General features: G+C 34.8%; 5 protein-coding genes across 6 annotated transcripts; 1 reads left to right on the forward strand and 4 right to left on the reverse strand.

Annotated features, from left to right (window-relative positions):
- Window positions 1-679: 679 nt before the first annotated feature.
- On the reverse strand, window positions 680-3,648 carry LOC105314565 (dual specificity protein kinase shkE-like). The gene is made up of 5 exons (XM_011408811.2): window positions 3,372-3,648; window positions 3,142-3,317; window positions 2,870-3,058; window positions 2,677-2,815; window positions 680-2,545 (listed from the first exon to the last, which is right to left on the reverse strand). Exons 1-5 carry the CDS (start codon window positions 3,544-3,546, stop codon window positions 858-860), a joined length of 2,367 nt encoding a protein of 788 aa, XP_011407113.1. The 5' UTR covers window positions 3,547-3,648; the 3' UTR covers window positions 680-857.
- A 1,712-nt stretch (window positions 3,649-5,360) lies between these two features.
- On the forward strand, window positions 5,361-8,407 carry LOC105314566 (ephrin type-A receptor 4-like). Its single transcript, XM_020002994.1, has 8 exons — window positions 5,361-5,642; window positions 5,697-6,038; window positions 6,085-6,343; window positions 6,798-6,950; window positions 7,086-7,621; window positions 7,724-7,784; window positions 8,016-8,117; window positions 8,172-8,407. The coding sequence occupies exons 1-8, from the start codon at window positions 5,361-5,363 to the stop codon at window positions 8,405-8,407; spliced, it is 1,971 nt and encodes a 656-aa protein (XP_019858553.1).
- Window positions 8,408-8,945: 538 nt separating this feature from the next.
- Window positions 8,946-11,981, reverse strand: LOC105314567 (uncharacterized). Its single transcript, XM_011408813.2, has 6 exons — window positions 11,919-11,981; window positions 11,325-11,864; window positions 11,109-11,284; window positions 10,822-11,010; window positions 10,592-10,748; window positions 8,946-10,476 (listed from the first exon to the last, which is right to left on the reverse strand). The coding sequence occupies exons 1-6, from the start codon at window positions 11,941-11,943 to the stop codon at window positions 9,083-9,085; spliced, it is 2,481 nt and encodes an 826-aa protein (XP_011407115.2). The 5' UTR covers window positions 11,944-11,981; the 3' UTR covers window positions 8,946-9,082.
- Window positions 11,982-21,090: 9,109 nt separating this feature from the next.
- LOC109586789 (uncharacterized) lies at window positions 21,091-22,171 on the reverse strand. Its single transcript, XM_020002996.1, has 4 exons — window positions 22,036-22,171; window positions 21,837-21,985; window positions 21,363-21,777; window positions 21,091-21,307 (listed from the first exon to the last, which is right to left on the reverse strand). The coding sequence occupies exons 1-4, from the start codon at window positions 22,124-22,126 to the stop codon at window positions 21,168-21,170; spliced, it is 795 nt and encodes a 264-aa protein (XP_019858555.1). The 5' UTR covers window positions 22,127-22,171; the 3' UTR covers window positions 21,091-21,167.
- Window positions 22,172-22,346: 175 nt separating this feature from the next.
- Window positions 22,347-27,032, reverse strand: LOC100637559 (neogenin-like). 2 transcript variants are annotated; one of them, XM_020002999.1, is made up of 11 exons: window positions 26,952-27,032; window positions 26,321-26,620; window positions 25,957-26,235; window positions 25,499-25,828; window positions 25,242-25,390; window positions 24,977-25,184; window positions 24,705-24,865; window positions 24,440-24,596; window positions 24,137-24,355; window positions 23,825-23,979; window positions 22,347-23,295 (listed from the first exon to the last, which is right to left on the reverse strand). In XM_020002999.1, exons 1-11 carry the CDS (start codon window positions 27,007-27,009, stop codon window positions 22,456-22,458), a joined length of 2,856 nt encoding a protein of 951 aa, XP_019858558.1. In that variant the 5' UTR covers window positions 27,010-27,032; the 3' UTR covers window positions 22,347-22,455. The 2 variants fall into 2 exon arrangements, with proteins under 2 accessions (XP_019858558.1, XP_019858557.1); XM_020002998.1 differs by having other exon boundaries at window positions 26,321-26,623.
- Between the last annotated feature and the right edge of the window lie 6 nt (window positions 27,033-27,038).

Consider the following 27,038-nt stretch of genomic DNA (forward strand, 5'->3'; position numbering starts at 1 on the left):
TCTATGCTCCATAATTATACAGTTATGTCCCCTTCTACGGCAACCAGTACTAGTAGAGTAATTTCTTCAATTGTGACAACATTCTCTACTACAACAAGCAGTGGAACATGTTCTTCTGTTGTGACCATACCCTATACTACAACAGGTACTAAGTCTCTCTTTATACTACATGCAAAGATATGGTATTAAAAACTTTAGTTATTTCTACTGTCGGTCAATTTTGTTCAAGCACAGATGCAGTGTGTTCCACTAATGATGCAGCTCAAAGTTATAGTGAACTGCGAACTATTTCAAGTGGTAAGCATAGTATTACTCTATTGGAGCTATTTTTATTCAATGAATATAGTGTTGCTCAGTATATTAGGAGTGTTCCTTTTGCTGTCAATAGTGCTTTACATTGTGACAGTGACCCTGTATTGTTACATGAGGAATAGAAAATTCAAATAATGTATGTTATGATTAAAATGAATAAATTATTTAACTTATACAATCACATAGGTTATAAACCTGTACCAGCAGTGCTATCAATGAAAGAATGTGCTGCTACTGATATTGATGAGGAATCAAAATAATGTACTATATAATTAATGTAGAATGTATATGTAGTTGATTTCAGTGACACTTTGAAACTCTGTTATTATGTAGTTCACGTATCGTTCTTCATCCAAAAGCTGCAATTAATTTAAAGTTAAAAGTATTGAAAATAAAGAAAGATACCAAAGCTGAAAGCAAAAAATAAGAATAAGAGAAGATAAGAGAGTAATCACAATATTGGTTAGATTACAATACACAAAATAATAGAAGACTAACTAAAAGGCAGCCAGTAATAATTAGAATATCAAAAATACAACAATTAATCAAATCTTCATCTTTTTCAATGACTCTATTACTTGAGCCATAGTAGGACGAGCTCTAGGACTAGCATTAAGTCCTCTTTGTATGAGAGACTTCATATCAGACCAGGAGACACTACCAGATTGTACTTCTCTCTCTGCTGTCGTCATTTCTGGGGGAGAGTACAAATTCATTTCCATAAGGAGAACAGAGTAACTGTAGACATCCATTGCTGGACTGTGTTGATCAGGAATAGGAGCTTCTGGTGCAGCATATGCAACATTGCCTGGCATAATAGTACCAGTACTGTCAACTTGTACTAATTTTGCTGTACCATAATCTGCTACTTTAGCTTCATAACCAGCAGGTCCAGTGCAAGGCTTTAATAACACGTTAGGACTGCTCACATCTCTGTGAATAATAGGCTGAGGCTTAAACAGGTGAAGGTAGTTGAGGCCTAAAGCTACATCTTGAGCAATACTCAGAATCTGTTGATTGGTTAATCGGTTTCTGCGAAGCTCCTGATTAAGACTAGTGCTCATCAGCTCGGTCAAGATGAGAGGATTACCCACTTTAGTTGCACCAATAAACTGGACCAGGTTAGGATGACGTACTCGTGATGCTATACTCATTTCCCTGGAGAAGAGAGCTAAATTAAAATCGGAGATGATGATAGTATGAAGTGACTTGACAGCTACTCTTAAACCTCTAAAGATACCAACTTTAACGACAGCATAAGATCCTCTTCCTAACTCCTCCTTTGTCAAAGTCACCTCATCTTTATTAATAACCCAGTGATCATCAGTGAGTGCTTGTTGCTGGTACCTACGAACTACTTCTTGAGACTGACGTAGCTCCCTATCCTTCTCCTGTAGCTCCCTATCCTTCTCCTGTAGCTCTCTATCCTTCTCATGTAGCTCCCAATTCTTTTCCTGCACCTCCCTATCCTTCTGCCATAGTGCCTCCTGATTCTCCTGCAGTACCACCTGATGGTCCCTATCTTTCTCAAGTATTACAATATCCTGTTGTCGTAACTTCTCCTCATTCTCCTGTAGCTCCGTATCCTTCTCCTGTAACTCCTTATGCTTCTCCTGTAGCTCCCTATCCTTCTCATGTAGCTCCCAATTCTTTTCCTGCACCTCCCTATCCTTCTGCCATAGTGCCTCCTGATTCTCCTGCAGTACCACCTGATGGTCCCTATCTTTCTCAAGTATTACAATATCCTGTTGTTGTAACTTCTCCTCATTCTCCTGTAGCTCCCTATCCTTCTCCTGTAACTCCTTATGCTTCTCCTGTAGCTCCCTATCCTTCTCCTGTAGCTCCCAATTCTTTTCCTGCACCTCCCTATTCTTCTGTCGTAATGCTTCTTGATTTTCTTGCAGTGCCACCTGATACTCCCTATCCTTCTCCTGTAGCTGATGACAATATCTTCTTATTTCTTGTTCTTTCTCTGCTTCTTCTCTTTCCTTATGCTCCAATTGTTGTCGATAAACTTGTGCTTCTTTCTCCTTCTCTTCAAGACTCTTCATAAAAGCCTGTATAGTTTGCTCAATATCGGCTGTATCTCCTTTTCTTGGTTTCTGGTACTCCTCCAACCATATTCTTCTTACTATCTGTAGTTGCTGCTGATACTTCTTCTTGTATTCTTCATTATTCATACCAATGGTATCTAATATATCACCTACTGTCCACTCTCCTTTACTGTTAGTAACTAAAATACAATATTAATAATAATTTTAATTACAGAGTGTGGATCTAATGCAACATTAAGATAAAAGGAAATAATTATAATTAGGTAATTATTCATTGGTGGTTGTGGCTGTACATTGCATGTCTACTGACCTAGTTCAGTTAACATAACAGTTTTAGGATTCGCAACAAAATAACCTCCAGCAGTTATCATCCAGACACAATGAGGACTCATAATGAACACTGAAAGAGAATGACCAAATCTTTTACTAACAGAGTGAGGTACATCTAACTGCCAAAAGAAATAAATTAATGATTTATGTATCTCACTGTACAGATCACATACCTTTATCCAGGAATGTTGAGTGATGTTAAAAATCCAATAATCATCTAACGTATCATTATTCTTATCTGCCCCACCACTTATCACTAGCATAGGACAGTCTGATCCAGTTATAATAATAGCACCTGCATGACCATATCTACCCACAGGCCATTGGTCTATTGCTTTAGCTTCCTTTATACACTGCCAGAACTAAAAATAAAAAAACCACACCCATTAACAATGATGTGTGTGCTGTGCATACATTCAGTACACATAATTAAATTTTAACTTACCACAGTGCTGACTGAGATCTCTAATATATAAACATTATTAGTAACAGTAGTCTTATCATCATCATCAGTCTCTACTCCGCCAAACAGAACAGCTCTAGTGTTGTTGATCTTTTCAATGATGAAATCGTTAGCAGGTGTGATATACTGACCAATAATTAAAGGATTATTCCATTTTCCTAAAGCATTATTATTATTATCAACATAATTTCAAACAGAACATAAAATTTTACTTGATGATAGACTATATATTGAGTGCTCATTAGTACGCCAGTTTCCACTAGATAACTCAATATATTTGTAATGAGGTAGTTGTACAGCTGGTTTAGGTCCATACCCTCCTATCATTAGTAAATGGTATACTCCATCATGTTCAAATGATATGATCCCACCACTACCTCTCCTCATAACTGGTCTAGTTGCATCAGTTGGCTCTAATTCTCTCCATTGAAGACTAACGATATCCAGTTGTGTAATACTGTTGTGATAGCAGTCATCATGGCCACACCATCCCCCAAAATAATACAATTGATTATTTATTGCAGTACAGCAGTATGATCTCACTCCTAATGGAGGAGTACCAGTAGTACTTCTAGTGATCCATTGACCAGTTGAGGGAGTAAAGTGCTCTATATTACTAGTAATCCTTCTCTTCTCTTTACTATCATGTACTCCAGGTAAACCATCCTGATGACCACCCCACACATACAGTGAATCATCTACTGATACAGTGGTGTGAAAAACTCTTTTATTCAGTTGATCTATATATCAATGATTGACAATACATGATTATGATACTGGAAGAGCAACATTAGAACTTACTTTTAGAACCAAACAGCAACCTAGCCATTAGGCCCGCCCTTGAGGGGCAACTCCCACTTAGTGAGTTTTGCGTTGTTTATGTAGAGTCTACTAGATCTAGGTGTGGCTCGATGAAGACAAAATGAGTAAACGTACTCTATTTTCTATGAGTAAACTACTCTATATTACTCCTATGCTTGCCAATCATATTCATACCATTATATTGTATTTACATAGACACTTACTGAGCTCAATGAAGACTAAATTATAAACTGCCATGACTGATATTTTTGAAAGATATATATATATCACTGATGGAAAAGTCCTTTATGATATGCATCAAAATATTTGAGCTGGTATTAATGACAATTAGCATTCCTTCCTTTAACCAGAGATAATGAATACTACGTTATGTAGTATTAATTATCTTATGCTTTAACCTATTCTATTTTAAAAATACTTACTTGTGGCTCCAGTGTCATGAATTCTGTATAGCAATGCTTGTTATTTCTACTTAATGTATTTAGTTAATGATGATGCATTAATAACATCAGCTAATTCCAACTAAAATTATTCAAGGTACAACCATTTTTGAAAATTTTTGGAAAAGCAAGACTATAATAATAGTTGATAGTTTTTTTCAAATAGCAGCTCCAAAATCATCCCAATTTTCATGATATTTTCTGCCTGATGTACTTATGCTGCATGAAAAAGTTTAAAGTAATTCCTGCTAAAATTTTATGGTATTTTTTAAATTAGCAAATTTTAGAAAAAAGCAAAAATTTTTTCCTAAAAATGGCCCTGAAATCACCCCTAATTTTTATTACATTTTTTGATACATATATACTGTGATCATGGAGCCCCTTGGAAAAGAAGGATGTACTCATGATTCCTGCTAAAACAGCATGTCCGCCTGGATCATGGACAATGGAATGCAGTGATTTCTTGGTTTATATGAGCACCATGATAATAGAAATAATAAATTATTTTAATGTATTGATCTTAATAGGGAAAAGGTCCCAGGGACTGGAGGACACCGAAATTCAGCCTCCTTTTATTATGTGCGTGCTTTTTGTGAAGGATTGATGTGTCCTCCATTCATTGATGCTAAGGATTTGGCTTGTGTTGTGTGCTCTAAATAAAGCGATGGCAATAATGGAACATTTTTATAAACAATAAAATTAGGACTTTTTGGAAAATTATTTTAGATTTTTTATTGTAAACAGTTCAATTTTTTGCTGTTGCTAATAATAATACATCAAAATAACGAGCAGCAAAAATCAAGAGCACATAATAATGCACATAAGCTTTCAGCATTATTTAGTTACCAATTGAGGTGTGTGGGCGTTCCTCTGTGTATAAAAACGTTTACTTCAGCTCTTTTGCTTTGAGAAGCTGTGATCTCCGTCCTTCGTTAGACAATGATCTCCTTCTGTTATTCCCTCATTCTGTCCTTCCTCTCATTATCTGTTACAGTAGCTACTGCCCAGCAAAACATTAGTGTTGCTCCAGGAGATGCTGACCCTTATTGTTTGGATATACCAATAAGAAATGTCACTTTTCCTAATGAAAAAATTCTACTGGACTCACAGAATTACAGGTCGCTTCTTCTTGTTGGAGCTGAAGGAGAAAATAGGACTTGGCTGACCATTGATTATGATGGAGGGGGATCTGGTCGAGGTGAAGTTGCTTTTGCCGATGCTGTAAGATTATCATTTATTATTATTGGTATTATTTGTTATTATCTAATCTTGTAGTGGTTTGAAAGCAATCAAGGAGTACAGTGCTTGTATCGAATCAACGTTTGTGCTAATCTGATCCCTGAAGGATCATCTTCATTCCAGAGCAATTGGTTGATAACACAATACATTAATATTAGTGAACCAGGATTGAACCAATTAAGAATTAACATAACATTCTCATCAAATTTGCAGTGTGAAAACCAGCAATGTGGCCAGCAGACATTTGAAGTGCAGACATATGAAACTAATGAACCAGATGAAATGAACAGAGGAAATATCAGTTATTATTCATATGCTGGTGTTCGTCTGATACAAACTGCTGTTGAAGGAGCTACAACTGACTCAGAGACATTTGCTGTATCTAGTTCTGGTCTGTATCTGGCTATATGGGACCAATTGATCTTGTACTGTCATTAATCGGATTGTTGTATTCTACAATGTCTGCCCTTATCAAATATTGAATAAAGCTATCTATCCAGAGACAGTAGCTCCCCAAGGGAATTTTGATCCAGACAAAAATGTGAATGCTACTTGCATTGATAATGCCAGTCCTGCAACACCAAATAGTGTAAGTATAAAGTGTAGGTTATTAGGAGTGTGGATTGGATCAGCTTCATGTGAATGTAATCCTGGATATGAGGCTAATGATACAGCTTGTCAAGGTCAGTGTAATCACTTTTATTCAGTACTAAACAATTTGCAAGCTAGAATAGTGTCCAGTCCCTTCTATTAAAGGAAGCCTTTGAGTTCCCTTGTCTATTAGCCCTCCCTAATCAAGAGTAAATATGTATCTACTCTTGATATAATAAATCTTATTTATGATCAATTGTTTGCTCTAGCACACTTATTAAATGCATGAGCCTGTTGCCCTGACTATCCATGCATAGGGATTAATTCCTAATAGAATACTGTACTTTCATAGTCTTAATTTGCACCAGCAAATCAGCATTTTGTGCTCTTGTCACCATTCATTAAATCAATCCACTCTGAAACTGAAATTTGATGGACCACTCTTTAGGCCTTAGAATACTAATATTAATATTCCATTATTTTATATTTAATATCTAATTTTCTATATTAAATATTCTGATATCTTTAATTGTTTACTCTATATAGCATGTCCTGCTGGCCCGTACAAATATGACACTGACACTGACTGCAGTGATTGTCCTGCTAACAGTGACTCAGTGCATATTGGATCTTCCTACTGTCAGTGCAGTAACGGACACTATAGAGCAGCTTATGAAACTGTCAATATGGATTGCACTGGTAAGGTTTTATAATAACATCATGCTTTATCAAGAGTACATTATCTTGATTATATGCATGCAAAATTCTCCTTTATTTATATTCTGTCTCACAGTATTCTTATATAATTCTTTCCCTCCCTCTCTTATTCTCCAGCACCTCCTGGCCCCCCACATTCTTTTTCCTTTTCATTCACTTCCACTAGTATTAATATTACATGGGGTCCTCCAATCAACAATGGAAACCGTTCAGATATATTTTACCATGTTAAAGTAATGGACCAATCTAATGGGAACTTTGTCAATTTTTACAATACAAGTAACACCTTCTACCAACTAACAGGTCTCACTCCATTGACTACTTACACTATAACCATCACATCAAACAATGGTGTCTCAGATCAGGACATGTCAAATGAATTAGGGAGACAGGTCTCAATTAACGTGAAAACAACATCTTCTCCGCCCTCAAGCCCTCAATCACTCATATTACAAAGTTCACCAACTGGTCAACCTACTGTACTAACATGGAGTGAACCACAGTATCCTTATGGTGTTATCATTTGCTATAATATATTAGTGAGTAAGTTCCTTGATTCTGATACTGCTATTGTTAGAGGCAGTGTTAATGGTACCACACTTCGATATGATTTGAATCAAATTGATCTTGTCTCTGGCCACTATTTTATTTCGGTAGGTACATCTATATAAATCTTCTCATTCTGTCTTTCATCCTTCTCTATTCTATTTTTTCTCTACTGAATGGTAATTATGTTCATTATTATACCAATATAGGTACAAGCAGTGACAATTCATGGAGAAAGTGACCTATCACCTCCCATTCTATACTTCATGGGTAAACCATACACACACACAAACATACTGACACAAACCCAAACACATATTATTTTGAATGATTGTTTTGATGATAGAGCATAAAGCATGTATTCTTGTTTAAGAAATAAATGGAGTACAAGCAGAACAATGCAAATTATTATAATGACTATTATTTAAACAAAGCCATGGCTGGACTATTCATCCTATTCTATATGCTTCATAATTCATGCAGTTATATTTTCCTATACAGCAACCAGTACTAGAGCAAGTTCTTCAATTGTGACAACACTCTCTACTACAACAAGTAGTGGAACATGTCCCTCTGTTGTGACCATACCCTATACTACAACAGGTACATAAGTCTCTCTTTATACTACATGCAATGATATGGTATTAAAAACTTTAGTTATTTCTACTGTCGGTCAAGTTTGTTCAAGCACAGCTGCAGTGTGTTCCACTAATAATGTAGCTGAAAGTTATAGTGAACTGCGAATTATTTCAAGTGGTAAGCATGGTATTACTTTATTGGAGCTATTTTTATTCAATGAATACAGTGTTGTTCAGTATATTAGGAGTGTTCCTTTTGCTGTCAATAGTGCTTCACATTGTGTCAGTGACCCTGTATTGTTACATGAGGAATAGAAAAATTAAAGAAAGTATGTTATGATAAAATAAAATAAATTATTTCATTAATCACACCCTATAGGTTATAAATCTGTACCAGCAGTGCTTTCAATGAAAAAATGTGCTGCTACTGATATTGATGAGGAATCAAAATAATGTATTGTATAATTAATGTAGAATGTATATGTAGTTGATATCAGTGACACTTTTAAACTGCTATTGTGTAATTCACTCAACATTGTTCATCCAAAAGCTGCAATTTTGTATTTGTGACCATAATTGACAAAAGGTACCTTATGGTGGGTAGTGAAATTTGTCTTTCTAGCCTAAGAAATCCAACTTCCTGAGCCCCATTTATCATAAAATTACTCCACAGGATGCAAAAAGTTACCATGAAACTTTTAGAAACAATGATTGTCTAACAAAGCACTCACAGATTGATATTTTCCATTATATATGATCAATTTTAAAATCCGCCATAAGGGCCCTTTTGTCAATTATGGTCACATTTAAACTTAAAAGTATTAAATTTTATAAAAAACAAAGAAATCAAAGCTGAAAGCAAACAAAAATAAGAATAACTGAAGACAAGAGAGTAATCAAAATATTGGTTAGATTAAAACACACAAAATAATAAAAAATAACTAAAAGGCAGAAGCAATAATTAGAGCATCAAAATACAAACCATTTTAATCAAATCTTCATCCTTTTCAATGACTCTATTACTTGAGCCATAGTAGGACGAGCTCTAGGATCAGCATTAAGTCCTCTTTGTATGAGAGACTTCATATCAGACCAGGAGATACTACCAGCTTGTACTTCTCTCTCTGCTGTTGTCATTTCTGGGGGAGAGTACAACGTCATTTCCATAAGGAGAACAGAGCAACTGTAGACATCCATTGCTGGACTGTGTTGATCAGGATCACGAGCTTCTGGCGCAGCATATGCAACATTGCCTGGCATAATAGTACCAGTACTGTCAACTTGTACTAACTTAGCTGTACCATAATCTGCTACTTTAGCTTCATAACCAGCAGGTCCAGTGCAAGGCTTTAATAATACGTTAGGACTGCTAACATCTCTGTGAATAATAGGCTGAGGCTTAAACAGGTGAAGGTAGTTGAGACCTAAAGCTACATCCTGAGCAATACTCAGAATTTGTTGATTGGTAAATTGTTTTCTGCGAAGCTCCTGATTAAGACTAGTGCTCATCAGCTCGGTCAAGATGAGAGGATTACCCACTTTAGTTGCACCAATAAACTGGACCAGGTTAGGATGACGTACTCGTGATGCTATACTCATTTCCCTGGAAAAGAGAGCTAAATTAAAATCTGAGATGATGATAGTATGAAGTGACTTGACAGCTACTCTTAAACCTCTAAAGATACCAACTGTAACAACAGCATAAGATCCTCTTCCTAACTCCTCCTTAGTCAAAGTCACCTCATCTTTATTAATAACCCAGTGATCATCAGTAAATGCTTGTTGCTGATACATATGAACTACCTCTTGAGACTGATGTAGCTCCCTATCCTTCTCCTGTAGCTCCCTGTCCTTCTCAAGAATCACAATATCCTTTTGTCGTACTGTTTCTTGATTTTCTTGTAGCTCCCTATCCTTCTGTCTTAGTGCCTCCTGATTCTCCTGCAGTACTGCCTGATGTTCCCTATCCTTCTCTTGTAGCTCCCTATCCTTCTCCTTTATTACCTTCTGATGCTCTTCATTCTTTTGTAATATCAATAGATCCTTCTCCTGCAGTACCACCTGATGCTCTCTATCCTTCTCTTGTAGCTGATGACGATATCTTCTTATTTCTTGCTCTTTCTCTGCTTCTTCTCTTTCCTTCTGCTCCAGTTGTTGACGATAAACTTGTGCTTCTCTCTTCTTCTCTTTAAGACTCTTCATAAGAGCTTGTACGGTTTGCTCAATATTGGCTGTATCTCCTTTTCTTGGTTTCTGGTACTCCTCCAACCATATTCTTCTTCCTGTCTGTAGTTGCTGCTGATACTTCTTCTTGTATTCTTCATTATTCATACCATTGGTATCTAATGTATCACCTACTGTCCACTCTTCTTTACTGTTAGTAACTAAAATATATATTAATAACAATAATTTTAGAAATAATTATAATTAATCATAATAATTTATGATTATAATTAGGTAATAATAGTATTTATTGGTGAGTGTGGCTAATACACTGACCTAGTTCAGTTAACGTAACAATGTTAGGATTAGTGACAAATGTTAATCTATTATCAACATATCCTCCAGCAGCTATTATCCAGACACAATGAGGACTCATAATGAACACAGAGAGAGAATGACCAAATCTCTTACTAACAGAGTGAGGTACAGCTAACTATTAATAGAATTAAATAATATTTTACATGTATCTCACTGTACAGATCAATTATTAATAATATCTAACATACCTTTATCCAGGAATGTTGAGTGATGTTAAAGATCCAACAATCATCTAATGTATCATTATTCTTATCCACCCCACCACTTATCACTAGCATAGGACAGTCTGATCTAGTTATAATAATAGCACCTGCATGACGGTTTCTACCCACAGGCCATTGGTCTATTGCCTCAGGTTTCTTTATACACTGCCAGAACTAAAAATAAAATAACCACACCTAACAATGACATTAATGTGTGTGCGTGTGTGTGTGTGTGTGTGTGATGTATACATTCAGTACACATAACAACATACCACAGTGCTGATTGATATCTCTAATATATAAATATTGTTAGTATAAGTATCCTTAGCATCATCATCAGTCTCTCGTCCACCAAACAAAACAGTTCTAGTGTTGTTGATCTTTTCAATGATAAAGGTGCTAGAAGGTGGTATACATTGACCAATGACTGAAGGATTGTTCCATTTTCCTAAATCAACATAATTTCAAACAGTAATATAAAATTTTACTTGATGATAGATTATACATTGAGTGTTCATTAGTTCGCCAGTTTCCACTAGGTAGCATAATATATTTATGATGAGGTAGTTGTACAGATGGTTTAGATCCATACCCTCCTATCATTAGTAAATGGTGTACTCCTTCAAGTTCAAATGATATCATTCCACCCCAGCCTCTCCTCATGACTGGTCTAGTTGCATCAGTTAGTTCTAATTCTTTCCATTGAAAACTAACAGTATCCAGTTGTGTAATACTGTTGTGATAGCAGGCGCCATGGCCACACCATCCCCCGAAATAATACAATTGATCATGTATTGCAGTACAGCAGTAGTCTCTCACTCCTAATGGAGGAGTACCAGTAGTACCTCTAGTGATCCATTGGCCTGTTGAAGGAGTAAAGTGCTGCATATTACTAGTGATCCTTCTCTTCTCTTCACTATCATGTACGAGTACTTCAGGTAAAGTTAAACCATCCTGTCTACCAGCCCACACAAACAGTGAATCACCTACTGAGACAGTGCGGTGAGCAGCTCTTTTATTCAGTTGATCTATTATAAACGATTGACAGTACATGATACAGGAATAGTAACATTAGTACTTACTTTTAGAACCAAACAACCAAGCCATCAGGCCTGGGCCCTGCAGCTTGCTGGCCAGAAAGTTATAACCAACAGTCCAGGACCAACACCAACAGTACCAGCACAGTGAGCAACTGAGCACCACTTTAAGTCACGTGATTTATAATGAGTAGGCGTTGCTTGTAGTGGTAGGTAGGTGAAGCAGATCTGCTATTCCTGTATTTGCTTATTGTAGTGTATTTGTATAGAAGCTTGCTGAGCTCAATGAAGACAACAGTAAAAAATATCATGGCAGAAATCCTTCATGATAACGCATAAAATAATTGAGCTGGAATTAATGATTAGCCTTTCTTCCTTTAACCGGTTGTTGTATTTGTTAGGTTCTTACTTGTGGCTCCAGGGGATTCTGTATAGCAATATTTGCTATTGCTATTAATGTATTAGAATTTGATGCGGCTAAAGTAAGAATTATGTTTATGATTGTGCTAATTCTGATTATGATATTATGCATTATGCTATCACGTACCATTTACTAGTTTTAAAACCATGTGTTTTTCATTGATTCTCACTTGCTTAGTCTATCTGCATCATGTGTCACTTCTTAATCCCTTGTACGGTAAAGTTGTACCTAAATGATGCTGTAAATACTTCAGGCATTTAGTAGATCAGTCCTTATAGCCTAAATTTAGTTGATGATGATCCACTAATAATATCAGCTGATTCCAACTAAAAAATATTCAAGTTACACCCATTTAAAAAATTTTTGTAGAAAGCAAGACTATGATATAGTAGTCCATGTTTTTTCAAAAAATGACTCCAAATTATCTCATTTCTCAATACATTTTCTGATACATATTGATGTACTTATTATGCTGTGTAGAAAGTTGAATGATTCCGACTCAATCTTTTCAATCAATCTATGGTCATTTTTTAAATTCAGCAAATTTTATAGCCTTTTTTAAAAAAATAATTTTCTGGGAAAAGTAGACTATAGTCCATTGCTTTTCTCAAAAATGGCTTCGAAATCATCCCTAGTTTTTATTATATTTTGTCCATGATATCATAAGTGTGTTTATTGTGAGTTTGACATTAAATTAAATTAAGGTCTTTTAAAAGGCACTTGTGCAAGAAAAAGCTTAATAGACAAAATAACCTACTGAATACAGTAACTTTCGACTATTTTGCAAACTGAGACTCTATAGAGTAACAAAAAGCGGCATGTGGGCATTTAGCTTAGCAGAAGTTTTTTTCAGTTCACTAATAAAACAAAAAAGTAATTTTTACTAACAATAAAACTAAACTTTTTGTTCAAAAAGTTAGATTAATAAATTGTCGAGGCCATAGACTAGATTGTATTTACTGAAGGATTTGCTGTTTCTTCTTTGACGTCATCTCTTTTGCAGACTTTGCAATATGAGTGTATTGGACACAGTATTTGTTTTAAGTGATCATTGACTGGCTTCAGAAAGATTGCTATTGCAACAGGAAAAAGTAGTATTGACAAAAATTGTACGATTAGTGACACATAAAATATAGAGTAGTGAACAATTGGTGATAGATTGTCATCCTTTCTGAAGATAGTAAAATTTAAAGCTATTTGAAAGAGTGCACAAAATTCATAAACACCATAAACTACCATGATTTTTGTCATAGCTTTCTTCAGAGGGTTAGGCCATCTGAGTTTTTTGTTGTGATTTAATTATTTTTGACAAAAATGTAGCTGCAAGTGCTAAGAGTCACCACAAAAGTGATGCTGATTATAATGAGCAGAGCATCAATAGTGTTGCTGGTAAGATACGCTTGATTTAACAATAGTAGGCAAAAACCACAAATGAATGTTATTTTCCTTATTGTTTAAACTTAAAATAATACGATACATAAACAATAAGAACCCAGGTGATAATGATGTAACTTACAATACCAATCTACTTTAGCTTTTTTACTTCATACTTAATAAAAATGTATACTGACACAAAAAAGGAGGCCTCCAAATGCATTTCCAAGGTATGCTATATCATAAAATATAATTGGTAACAAGCACGAGACATTAATAGCATCATCATCATTTCCTTTAAGTAAATAAATGCGTACAGGATAGCCCATGTCATAGAATAGTGCAGTTAGAACATAGAATATATTTGGGATGAGGATATTGATGAGAACCACTCTCATTTTCTAGTTGGCATTTTATCAGTCAGCAGTGCCACTTTGAATGTGAGACTTTTTGTCAACAGAGGGATTTCAATTAGTGCAAAGATCGAGATGTGTATAGCTGAATGGATGGCACCAAATGATTCTGGAATTTCAGTACTATTGTTCATAGTTTTGTGAATTACAGTAGTAGCCAGTGAAGTAGTGAAGAAAATTGTACAAATAAAGTATTGTATAGTTTCATTGGCTATGCGTTTTAAATTCTTGTGCTGTGTTTATTTAAAAACTCAGTTTACACCACTGATTTAGTGTCTAGTTTAGATAGTCCGTGTCATTGAAGTTTTGTTCATTAACTGTTACTGTTTTTGTAATAATAGTATTGAGAAGGTTTTATTAGATTTTGACTACGTATACTAACGCACACTACAGCATCATATTATTTATCTGTGGATAATGATGACATCATTCCTTTGATGTAGTGGGTCCTATATTTTGTATAATAGACCTGCTATGCATAAATGCTGTCATCATTATGCAACGTATCATACATAGTATACTAGAACAATCTCATATACAGTGAGGTTTATGTCCTTGGATGTTATATAGCCCTTGGGCCTATGATCATTGAGCTATATCCCATCCTCGGACACAAACCTCAGGTCCTATATTCTGTGTATGTAACTTACTAGTATACCATATACCGTAATAGAATAACTTATTTTGAGTTTATATAATTGTATTGTGGCTATTGAGTCTTGGCAAGAGCTTATTTGAAAGAGCTCAATTTAATATTAATAGACAAAATAGCCCACTGAATACTGGTAACTCTCATTATTTTGCAAACTGAGGCTCTATAGTATTAATTGCAGTAACATCATGTTTGGTCAAAAAGTGGCATGTGGGCATGTAGCTAGCACAAGTTTTATTTCAGCTAACTACTAAACAAAACAAAAATAAATTCTGACTAAACATAAAACTAACAATAAAACTAAACTTTTTGTTCATAAAATTAGGTCACTAAATTGTTCAGGCTACATAGACTGAATTGTATTTACTTAAGGATTTTCCGCTCCTTCTTCAGTGTCATCTCTTTTGCAAACTTTGCAGTATGAGTGTAGTGGACACAGTACTTTGAAGATTTGTTTCAGGTGATCATTGACTGGTTTCATGAAGATTGCTATTGCTACAGGAAGAAGTAGTATTATCAATTTTGGTATAATGAGTAAAATATAGTATATAACATATTGAATGATTGGTGATATGTCACCAAAGTCTATGAAAGAAGTGAAATTTCTAGTAAGTAGAATGAGTACACAAAATTCATAAACACCATAAACTACCATGACTTTTGTCATAGCTTTCTTGAGAGGGTTAGGCCCATCTGAGGTTTCTGGTGCAATTTGATTCTTTTTGACAAAAATGAAATTGCAAGTGCTAAAAATGACCACAAAAGTGATGTTGAGCAGAATGAGCAGAACATCAATAGTGATGATGACAATAAATACTTGAGTTGTTGGAATCATGCAAAAACCACCAATGGATTTTACTCCTAAAGCGTTTAAATTTAAAACAATTGAAATAATACGATACAGCAAGATAAGAACCCAGGTGGTAGCAATGTAACTTATGATACCGATCCACTTTAACTTTTTTACTCCATACTTAGTGAAAATGTATACCGACACAGAGAAGAGTACTCCTCCAAATGCATTTCCAAGAAAAGCTATACTGTAAAGCACAAGGAATATCAGGCAAGATACATCAAGAGCATCAGTATCATTCCCTTTGATTAAATAAACACGTACAGGATAGCCCAAGATATAGAAAATTTGAGATAGAAAATAGATAATATCTGGTGCTAGGATGTTGATGAGAACCACTTTCATCTTCAAGTTGACATCTTTAGCAGTCAGCAGTGCCACTATGGACATACCAGTCACTGTAACCAGAGGAACTGAAAGTACTGCAAAGATCAGGACATGTATAGCTGAATGAATGGCACGAAATGATTCTGGAAGTTCAGTACTGTTGTTCATAGTTGTAGACAAAATTATTTTTAGCAATAAAAAGTAATGGTAGATCTAGCTCATTTATATGAAGATACAACTATATGCCCAACCCTGCTTCTCATAAGAATGTTGAGTGACATCACCTTGTCAACACAGCACTACAAAGTGTACTGAAAACCTAATGTTATAACAGCTGCCTTATTTAGCATTTTTGTTTCATGTCAAATTAGTTGCTAGTTTTTTTGGCTGAACAACAAAATCATTGTAAAACATTAAAAAATTTTTAATTTACAAAACAAAACTAAATTCTGACTAAAAATAAAAGTAAACTAACAAATAACAATGAAACTAAACTTTTTTTGTTCATAAAATTAAGTCACTAAATTGTTCAGATTGTATTCACTAAGGACTTGTTGTTTCTTCTTCAACATCATCTCTTTTGCAGACTTTGCAGCATGAGTGTAGTGGACACAGTAATTTGAAGATTTGTTTCAGGCGATCATTGACTGGCTTCATGAAGATTGCTACTGAAATAGGAAAAATTAGTATTGACAAAAGTTGTATGATTAGTAAGACATAGTATATAACGCATCGAATGATTGGTGATGCATAATCTAATAAAAAGACATGTAAGCCTGACACGACTAGAAAGAGTGCACAAAATTCATGAACACCATAAACTACCATGACTTTTGTCATAGCCTTCTTCAGAGGGTTGGGTCCATCTGAGTTTTCTGTTCCGATTTGATTCTTTTTTACGAAAAAAAAGTTGCAAGTGCTAAAAATTACCACAAAAGTGATGTTGAGTATAATAAGCAGAGCATCAAAAATAAAGCTGGCAATAAACGTTTGATCTACTGGGAATATACAAAATCCACCAATGGATGTTATTGCTTTAACATCGTTTAAATTTAAAAGGATTGAAATAAGACGAAAGAGCAAGATAAGAACCCAGATGGTAGCAATGTAACTTACAATACCGATCCACTTTAAATTCTTTAAACCATACTTAGTGAAAATGTATACCGACACAGAAAAGAAGAGGCCTCCAAATGCATTTCCAAGGTTAGCTATACCGTAAAATAGGATTGGTAGGAAGCAAGATGCAGTAATAGCGGCATCATCATCATTTCCTTCAATTAAATAAACACGTACAGGATAACCCAAGTTATAGAGTAGTGCAGTAAGAGAATAGATTATATTTGGGATGAGGATATTAATAAGAACCACTCTCATTTTCCAGTTGACATCTTTAGCAGTCAGCAGTGCCACTATGAATGTGAAACTTATCGTAAACAGAGGGATTCCAATTACTGCAAAGATTGAGACATGCAAAGCTGAATGAATGGCACCAAATGATTCTGGAAGTTCCGTACTGTTGTTCATAGTTGTAGACAAAAAATTTTTTAACAATAAAGAAGTGATTGTAGATCCAGCTCTTTTATATGATACATGAACTGTAAGTCCAACCCTTTTTGCCATAAGAATGTTGAGTGACATCACCTTGTCAACATAGCACTACAAAATGTACTGAAAAGCTAATGTAATGTTAACAGCTACCTTATTTAGCATTTTTGCTTCATGTCAAATTAGTGGCTAGTTTTGTGTTTGAACAACAAAATCATTGTGAAATATTATTAGAAATTCAACATTTAATTTTTTCAATTTACAAAACAAAACTAAATCTGACTAACAATAAAACTAAACTTAATTAAACTTTTTGTTCATAGAATTAGGTCACTAAATTGTTCCAGCTATAGATCGTATTTACTGAGGATTTGCTGTTTCTTCTTCGACTTCATCTCTTTTACAAACTTTGCAGTATGAGTATAGTGGACACAGTACTTTGAAGATTTGTTTTAAGTGATCATTGACTGGCTTCATGAAGATTGCTATTGCAACAGGGAGAAGTAGTATTATAAAAGTTGGTATAATGAGTAAAATATAGTATTTAATGTGTTGAATGATTGGTGATATATCACCAAAATTTATGAAAGAAGAGAAGTTTATAGTAAGTAGAAAGAGTGCACAAAATTCATGAACACCATAAACTACCATAACTTTTGTCATAGCTTTCTTGAGGGGGTTAGGTCTGTCCGAGTTTTCTGTTGCAATTTGATTCTTTTTGACGAAAATGAAGTTGCAAGTGCTAAAAATGACCACAAAAGTGATGTTGAGCAGAACCAGCAGAACATCAATAGTGATGTTAACAATAAATGCTTGAGTTATGGGGAATATGCAAAAACCAGCAATGGATATTACTCCTAAAGTGTCTAAATTTAAAACAATTGGAATAATACGATACAGCAAGATAAGAACCCAGGTGGTAGCAATGTAACTTATGATACCGATCCACTTTAACTTTTTTACTCCATGCTTAGTGAAAATATATACGGACACAGAGAAGAGTACTCCTCCAAATGCATTTCCAAGGAAAGCTATACCATAAAGTATAATGGACATGAGGCAAGTAACATCAAGAGCATCAGTGTCATTTCCTTCAATTAAATAAACACGTACAGGATAGCCCAAGTCATAAAAAATTAAAGATATAAAGACAATTATATCTGGTACTAGGATGTTGATGAGAACCACTTTTATTTTCCAGTTGACATCTTTAGCAGTCAGCAGTGCCACTATGGACATACCAGTCACTGTAACCAGAGGGACTGGAAGAACAACAAAGATCAGGACATGTATAGCTGAATGAATAGCAAGAAATGACTCTGGAAATTCAGTACTGTTGTTCATAGCTGTAGAAAAGATTGTTTTTTTAGCATGATGGTTGCTTTAATCTACTTATATAGGATAAAAACTGTTAGCCCAACCCTCTATGACTAAATCCATGTGCATGCATAGTGTTTTATTGTTTTCATACATGGGTTAAGAGGGTTAGGCATATAAAGTCAATAATACTAGACTTACAATGACAACACAATGGTTAGAGTCCCATGATCCTATCACTGTTCTTCAATGCTGTGTTTTAATTATAAAACTGTTGCATTTTGCCCCTATGCTCTATATGGCCAGTTAGGCAAATGTCTGAGATACTGAATTGTTGTATATCTTATGTACCATGCATACATTTTCTCAAAAGGCCTAGATGATAGGCACTCCACATGATTAATGATGAATTTATCTTATTAAATTCAGCAGTCACTATGTATCTGTATATTTTTTAAGACAGTCTGTTTTGTTTTTCATTTGTGGTCTAAATATTTAAATATTATTGTTTGATAACAAATACATTAATTATATAAAAAAGTAGTGACTGTGGCAAGACAATCTAGTTAAAAGAGCCTATAATAGACAAAATAACTTGTTTACCTGTTGAAGTGTAGATATTTGAGAAACTTTAACATTGAAACTTTATAGTATTAACTGCTGTAAAAATTATTTGGGAACAAAAAGTAGCACACAAAAATTCAAGGGCATTCAACAGTTTTCCTGACAAATGGTCACTGAAACTCATATTTAACTATACTCATGTCTTTGAAGCTATTGTAAATTATATTTTAAATATCATACAAAACATATTAAACAAAAGCTTGCTAAGTTACCATTTATCATAGTTGTATTTTTATTTTTAAGGTGATTATTTGGTTCCCTATTGGTTAATTGGTTACAGTACTCACATCACAGGGAACAAGTATATAATGTTCACTTGCTGACCATTTGAAGAACATCAGAGAGTTACAAGCTTGTCACCTCATCTCTTCTCCTACTCTGAAAACAATCTATTACAAAGTGTGCATATAGTACTTCACATTTGACGAACTATTCATTTTTTACGGATACATCTGCATGCATGTTTTATGTTTTGTAAATGTTCGAGAAAGTCAAACAGCAAAAATACCAAGAAGGTTAAGTGCGAGTAAGAAAAGATGTATCAATCTTACATTAAGTGGATGTGTGTCTAATTTTCTTGTTTAAAAAAATTTAAATCCTGAATCAGTAAAACAATAATGCTAAACATAAGCATAATTATAAGCATCTTGAAAATACTAATTTAAGTTTTGATCAAATTTGGCTAAAAACCATGTGGACAATTTTGAAGCTAATTTTTGGAAATTTTGACGTGTTTTTAAAGTGCCCATTACTCAAAAAGCATTTGTTGTAATCAGCTCAAACATAGTATAAGGACATTTATACCTGAATCAGAAAAAGTAATAAAAATTTTGGGTGATTTTAGAGCATTTAAAAAAATACTCATAACTCAAAAATTATCTGTTGGAAACAACTCAAAAACTTTCTACATTTCATAAGAACTTCAATGCATATCAGAAAATGTAATAAAACTTTGGGGTAGTTTTAGAGCCATTTTTGGAAAAAATCCAAGGCTATATAATAGTCTTGGGTATTTTTCAGAAAATTAGAGTTCAAAAAGAATAGTCATAACTCAGAAAATTTAAATCGGACTTTGCTAAAACTTTCTACATAACATAAGAGCAGCAATGTGCATAAAAAAATTTAATAAAAATTAGGGGTGATTTGGAGCCATTTTTAGAAAGAGCCATGGGCTTGGATATTTTTCAGAGTTTTAGTGTTTTCGTAAAATGGCTGTAGCTTGAAAATTTGAAGTCGAAATCAGCTCAAATTTTCTGCATAGCATAAGGATATCAATATGTATTCAAAAATGTAATAAAATTTTGTGGTAAATTTTGAAACTCTTCTTAAAAAAACCATGGGCTATCATTTGCTTTTTTAAAAATTGGCATAGTTTTAATGCTCATTACTCAAAAGCTATCTGTCAGAGACTTCAACTTTTTACATAGCATATAAAGACATCAATTTGTATCAGAAAATGTAATAATTCAAAATATCGCTGTATAATTTCAAAATTTTGTTTTGTCAAACTCATGAGGCATTTTTGCTTAACAAAATTTTGCTTCACTAGGGTAGCATATAACAAACATCATAGAAATTTTACTGACAATAAATATTAATTTTAAAAAGAAATTAAGATTTTAAATTTTGAAAAACTTTTGACTGACAAAAATTTGAAGCATTATTTCCTGTCATCATAAAAAATTATATCTGGTTTAAATAACTTATACTTAGATTCATAAATAAGCATAACAAAATTAATAATATCATAATGAAAATATTATGTTTAAGACAGTTCTCTTGGAGAAATCTTAGTTTGCTTCATTTTTCTTATCTCCAATATCAAGACAACAATGATACCACTGAGAATTAACAAAGCAAAAACCACAACAAGGCATAGTATCACAACAACAATATCAAAGTGATCTATGAAGGAGAAAAATATTTAAATAATAGCAATAGATGATAATGTTAGAAATACCTTTAAAAGTATTGTTAGTATCATTTCCTTCAGTGCCTGCATTTTGGCCAGTACTACTCCGTTTAGTCAGTGAGTATACTACTTTAGGTGCTTCACTAGAAATTGGAGAGTTTTGCAGGGTGGAAATAGTTGTAGTAATAGTTGAGCAAGTTGTAATGGTAGCCAGTGAAGAGGAAGGTGAAGGGAATGGTGAAAATGGCGAAGGAGAAGGAGAAGCTATAATGGAGGAAGTTGGAGATGGTGAGCCTCTTTCAATTCTAATGATAACAGGCTCAATTGCATGAATGTCTGCCCATTCAGAATCAATGTAGCAACCAAAGATCCTACACTCTAGTGTATCCTTAGTATCATCTACTGTGAAGTTTTTTACACCAAATTTTACTTCAGACAATTCAACAAAGACTGTGGTTTTTCCCTGTGAAATTTAACAACAAAAATAAACTAACTATATACAAGTATATAGATGTGACATACTGTTGGTTTTGTTTCTTGTGGATAACATATTGTTTCAAGGTTGAGGTAGTCAACATAGTAGGTATCATGAGTGACCCACTTTACACTGTAACCAGTCTCTGTGCTAGTGGCAATGAGTGATATCTTTCCTTTATCATCTGGAAGGCCACCTATAGATTACAAGTCATTTTCATGCACTACAAAGAACAGTGATACTTACTAGGGCACCTGTATGTAGGGAAGGCATGAGTGCCTGCATGGAAGCTGAACAGAATGATCAAAATAGCAGCAAGTGAACCAAGTAGTTCCATGACTTTACTTCTTTATCTGTAGATGCTCTTTCACTCTTCATCTCCTTCACTTATATACTAGCTACTATGCTGGAAACCACATCACTATTATGACTTCAATTGCTTAATAAGGTAGTTCCAATTTCAAGTTACCTTATTGTGCTTCTTCTTTCATATGGAAGCAGTATAGGGGAAGTGAAGCATCATTGATGGTCTAAATTGTCACTGAAAAGTGCATGACTTTGCAGTTTGTAAGAGCATTATTATACTTGAAACAAAACGTATAACTTTAAAAATCAAATATAAATACAAAAGTGTAACAATACAGACATAAATAATGATAAAAAATATCAACTTGTTTCTTTGCATATAAAACGTATATACCCTTTCTCATCTACATACAATACATTAGTTAAATTGTCTCTGCTTGCCCCATCCTCAGTCTCATGATGACAATAGAAGTGAATTTTCTCACGAGATAAACTCTCGTTGCTCGAAACGGAGGAACCCAAGTCTTGCAAACCTTTTAGACTCTCACTAATGATCACTGGAGCACTACAAGTAGCTGGATCGCTTTGCTCATGGCTTTTGTTATCTTCCAGGCTTGGGGATCTACTAAAGCTTCTTAAATCAGTCACAAAGCATTCATCGACTTGGCTCTCGTCCACTTCAGGAACGTCCTTAAGTTTCTTAGTGTTAGTGGATTGAGCCTCCTCTAGGTCAGGGACAATACTGTCGTGATAGTCCTGAGATGGAGAGCAAGACGAGGCTGTTATCTGGCTTCCATACCCACTGCTACAAGCACTAGTTTCTTGCTCTACTGTGGCGTCATTTTTCACTTGATACGTAAACCCATTGGTATCAACTTGTACATGACAGTCAGGGATTTCATCATTAGTTGCTGGCAGAGGAGAAAAAGACAGAGTATGCTTAGAGCTAGTATCAGTCCAATCTTCCTTAAAGATGGTATTAATACTTTCATTATCTTTATCTGCTTCTGTCTCGTTTTCTTTGTTTCTCATAGCTTCGATTTGACACGATATTTCAAGCATTTCCACAGAGCCAGAAGACATGCTAGCCATAGCTGTGGTGCTGGTTGCATAAGACGGTGACTGTATCTCGGTTTTAATGGAAACGTTATCAGCCCCACTCCATTCCATTAGGAAATTGTACGACGAATTGTAGCCATTCTAAAATGAAAATAAAAGTATTCATGTAGACGTATGTTTTATCTGATTCTAAACATGCAGAACTCAAAGCAGACACTACCCTATTGCTTGAATTAGGGATAATAATTGAAGTAGCACATGGTCACTATGACACGCTATGATGCATAACTGTCTGGAAATAGCATTCCAATTCTCATAATCACATTACTATAGTTATAGTAGTAAAATAAACAAACAAGCAAGCAAAGCATGAGTGAACATGAGTGAACGTGTGCATGCCACTTCATAGGTTAAGTGACCAATTAGCCTCTATAACATAATTGATATAATACTTTGGTACAAGAAAGTTTGTCTGTTATACAGAGGTGTCCTTTATGTGGAGGTTATTTAATACATGCAGTAATGAATGTAATTGGTACACTAGGTGCTGTCTGTTATATGGAGGTGTATGCTATAGGGAGAGTCTATTAAGAGGAGGCTGTACTGTAATGGGTACTTAATTGTTTGTTTTGGGTTGTCAAATCATATTGTGTCTGTTGGACTAGCTTACGTGTGTCTCTTCGTTAAAAATTTCAAACATGAGCCTCTTCTTCCTCTGCCTCAGACACAACACAACAAACAGGAAGACCAATATAAAGACCAGGACTGATATCACAATGGAAAATACGACAGTCATTGACGTAATTAGTGGAGATGCTGCGCCACCTGTGATATGAAAAGGAACAGTTCCGAATGATATGATATTATTATTAAGCAATAGATATAAATCATATTTATTAATCATATTAAGCAATAGGACAATCATATTTAAATCATCTTGATTGTGTATACATCAAAGCATTATGCATGCAATTATACATACCACTTGTGGTTGATAGTGATGGAGCTAATGATGGAGTAGCAATGAGTATAGTGGAAGACCCAGTGCTAGGTTTATTACTTGAAGTAGAAGACTCAGTAATAGATGTAACTGAAGTGACTGGTGTTTGACTGCTTGATATAATGCCATCATCACCACTACTGGTTGTAGCAATATTGTGGTTACAAAACTCAGGAGGTGTAGGCTTATAAAAATAAGCACCTACAAAAAAGATTAAGTCATTACTGTGGTATACCGCATATTATGTTGCAATATTAGCATACACAGACACTGATATAAGCATACTTTGTATTGGGTGCCCACTGGCTATATGAACTGAGCTCTCATATGTTGTGTTGGCTTCATTGATGATTGCGGTAAATGAACATATGTAGTCATGAGATGGAAGGATGAATGACACAATCCCTTCCAGCTTGTTGGTAATATTTACAGTAGCCATATGCTGCAGGGAAAGAAATAATTATCATTATTGACGTGTCAATATGTCCTTCCTCATTCCCCAACTTCTTTTTCCTTTTCTAACTCTCCCCTTTCTCTCTCTCTCTCTTACTGATTTCACTTCATCTTTATAGCGACACTCTCCACTGATTTCAAGAGGCACATGTGTGCTTTCTGAAAATGGCGTTTCATTGCACACAATTTCCTTCTCAGCCCTCCAGTGAAGAGTCACAGTATCGTTGGATATATTTTGAAATATTTTCAAATGCAATCCTGATGAAAAGAAAAATTAAATACAATTAATGACGCTACGCACAAGAATAAAATTAATAGTAATACAGCTCTATATAATGTAGTGCTAAAGTATATGGAAGTAGTTTTTACCTTCATCTTCAGGGATAGTGTCAATCTTTACTTCACAGTGCCTTATTGGTACCTCTCTATAATAATTAAGCGGCGAATCCCCTTGACAGTCGCTGTCTGGAGTCCTGTAGTTCCCGTAAAACTGACAGACAGTTCCAGGTTGCAGAAAAGACATAAAACTGTCATTCCTATAGTTTGGCTCCATAAGTTCGAGTTCCTCAAACTTACTCTATACAAAATAGGATTTATTGGTATAATAGCATAGCTATAGGAATAAGTGTCTTACCATATGATTCATTCCTTTATAAAGGCAACTGGCTTTGAGACTCACATCACCAAAATTCTTAAAACTAGAAGGATTGTGTGGCTCCCACAGAACACTCATATTTCCTGTCTCACAATCAAATGTTAATGGTGGAGTATCTTGCAAGTAATCTATATAAAAGATAAAAAATGATATTACATTATTTCATGATGAGCAATATACATGTAGGTATCACTGTTGTTAGACTGTATTAGTTAATGTGCATTAGTCCTCCTTACATGGTATTTTGGTATCAATGCACTCGTAAGCAGCTTTCCTTCCTGTGAGTCTAACTCTGTAAACTAACACCTCAATTTGATAGACTCTAAATTCAAGCGCATCTCTCAATTGTAATCGTATGGTAGCAGAAGATGACCCATCCATTATATTTTTTGTTGATAATTGTTCATCTCCAAATATAGGATCAGCATAATACACATTCACATTATACACGAGTGAACTGACTCCTCCTCTTTGAACTGGTGGGGTCCATGATACATACAGCTCTTGCGTAATCTCATCCTGTACTTTGGGAGTGATTGTTATATCCCCAACTGGATTGGCAAGACCTATACGAGTGAAAGAATGTGCGTATTAATCCCAGGAATTCATGCATCATTAAAAATAATTACTAAACGGAAAAGTTTAAAGTACTAATTACGGGTAATATCATTGCTTTTGTTATCATTGTGCATACCTCTAACTAATACCCTGATCAGTACACTGTCCCTCCCAAATTCATTGACAGCAATGCACTGGTATACAGCAAAGCTTCCTTGAGTGCCGCTGCATATAGTTATTGACCTGCTGCTGTTTCCCAAGGCCTGGCCATTTCTGTACCATGTTATAGCAGGGGTTGGATACCCTCTAGGACTGCAATGAAGATCAAGGACTGACTCAGAGTCTGATATCAAAGGGTCGTAACGGTCCAGGTATACATCTTGAGATTTATTGTGATTCAGTATAACAGGAGAATCTAGTAGAAGAGATACAAGAGTCACATACTATAGTCTATCAACCAATCAATCCTATTTCACACTTTTATTCATAAACCCATTTACCTCCAATTATCACTTCAATACAAGCTGATGCTGATAAATTTCCTCTTTCACCCAGTATCACTTGACACATATAGAGACCAGAGTCTTCATAAGTCACATTGTCAATAATAAAGGTGGTATCCTCAGTAGTGCCTATCACAGTGAAATTGTTCCCACTATCTCCTTCTTTCCTATGGAGCCAAATAATCTCCTCAAACTCTTGTTGAGTAGTAATGCAATCAAGATGGAGGGCTTCTCCAGGCTTCAAGACTGTACGATTAGCTTTGATGGCTGTTAGTGGTTCAACCATAGCAACGAAACCTACTGATAATATGGTATAATGATAATTACTGGTAGTGCTTCAATATGATATAAGCCACAACAGAACCCTTAATATTGAGGTTGTACAAGAAGCATTTGATTGACAACTCTACAGTCAGTACAGAAATGTAATATCAAACTCATTACATGGTAATGTGATTGACCTATGACTCTCCTCCCTTCTCTCAGAATGATTGAATTTCCTATCACTGTTGAACTCTTAATATTCGATTTTACAGTTATACGATGAAAATATTATCAAATTAATTCATGTCTCCTTGTATAAATACAGTATTAACTTAGTAGATACAAACAGGGTTTCTGTTCTTACTTGTAGGATAGACTGTGATGTTATATGATGTGATGGTAAAGGCTTCTGTCCTCCACATTGAGCACACACTTCCAGTTCCCTGCATTA

The sequence above is a fragment of the Amphimedon queenslandica genome, unplaced genomic scaffold (genome assembly GCF_000090795.2).
Source record: "Amphimedon queenslandica unplaced genomic scaffold, v1.1 AMPQUscaffold_12786, whole genome shotgun sequence".
Lineage (NCBI taxonomy): Eukaryota > Metazoa > Porifera > Demospongiae > Haplosclerida > Niphatidae > Amphimedon > Amphimedon queenslandica.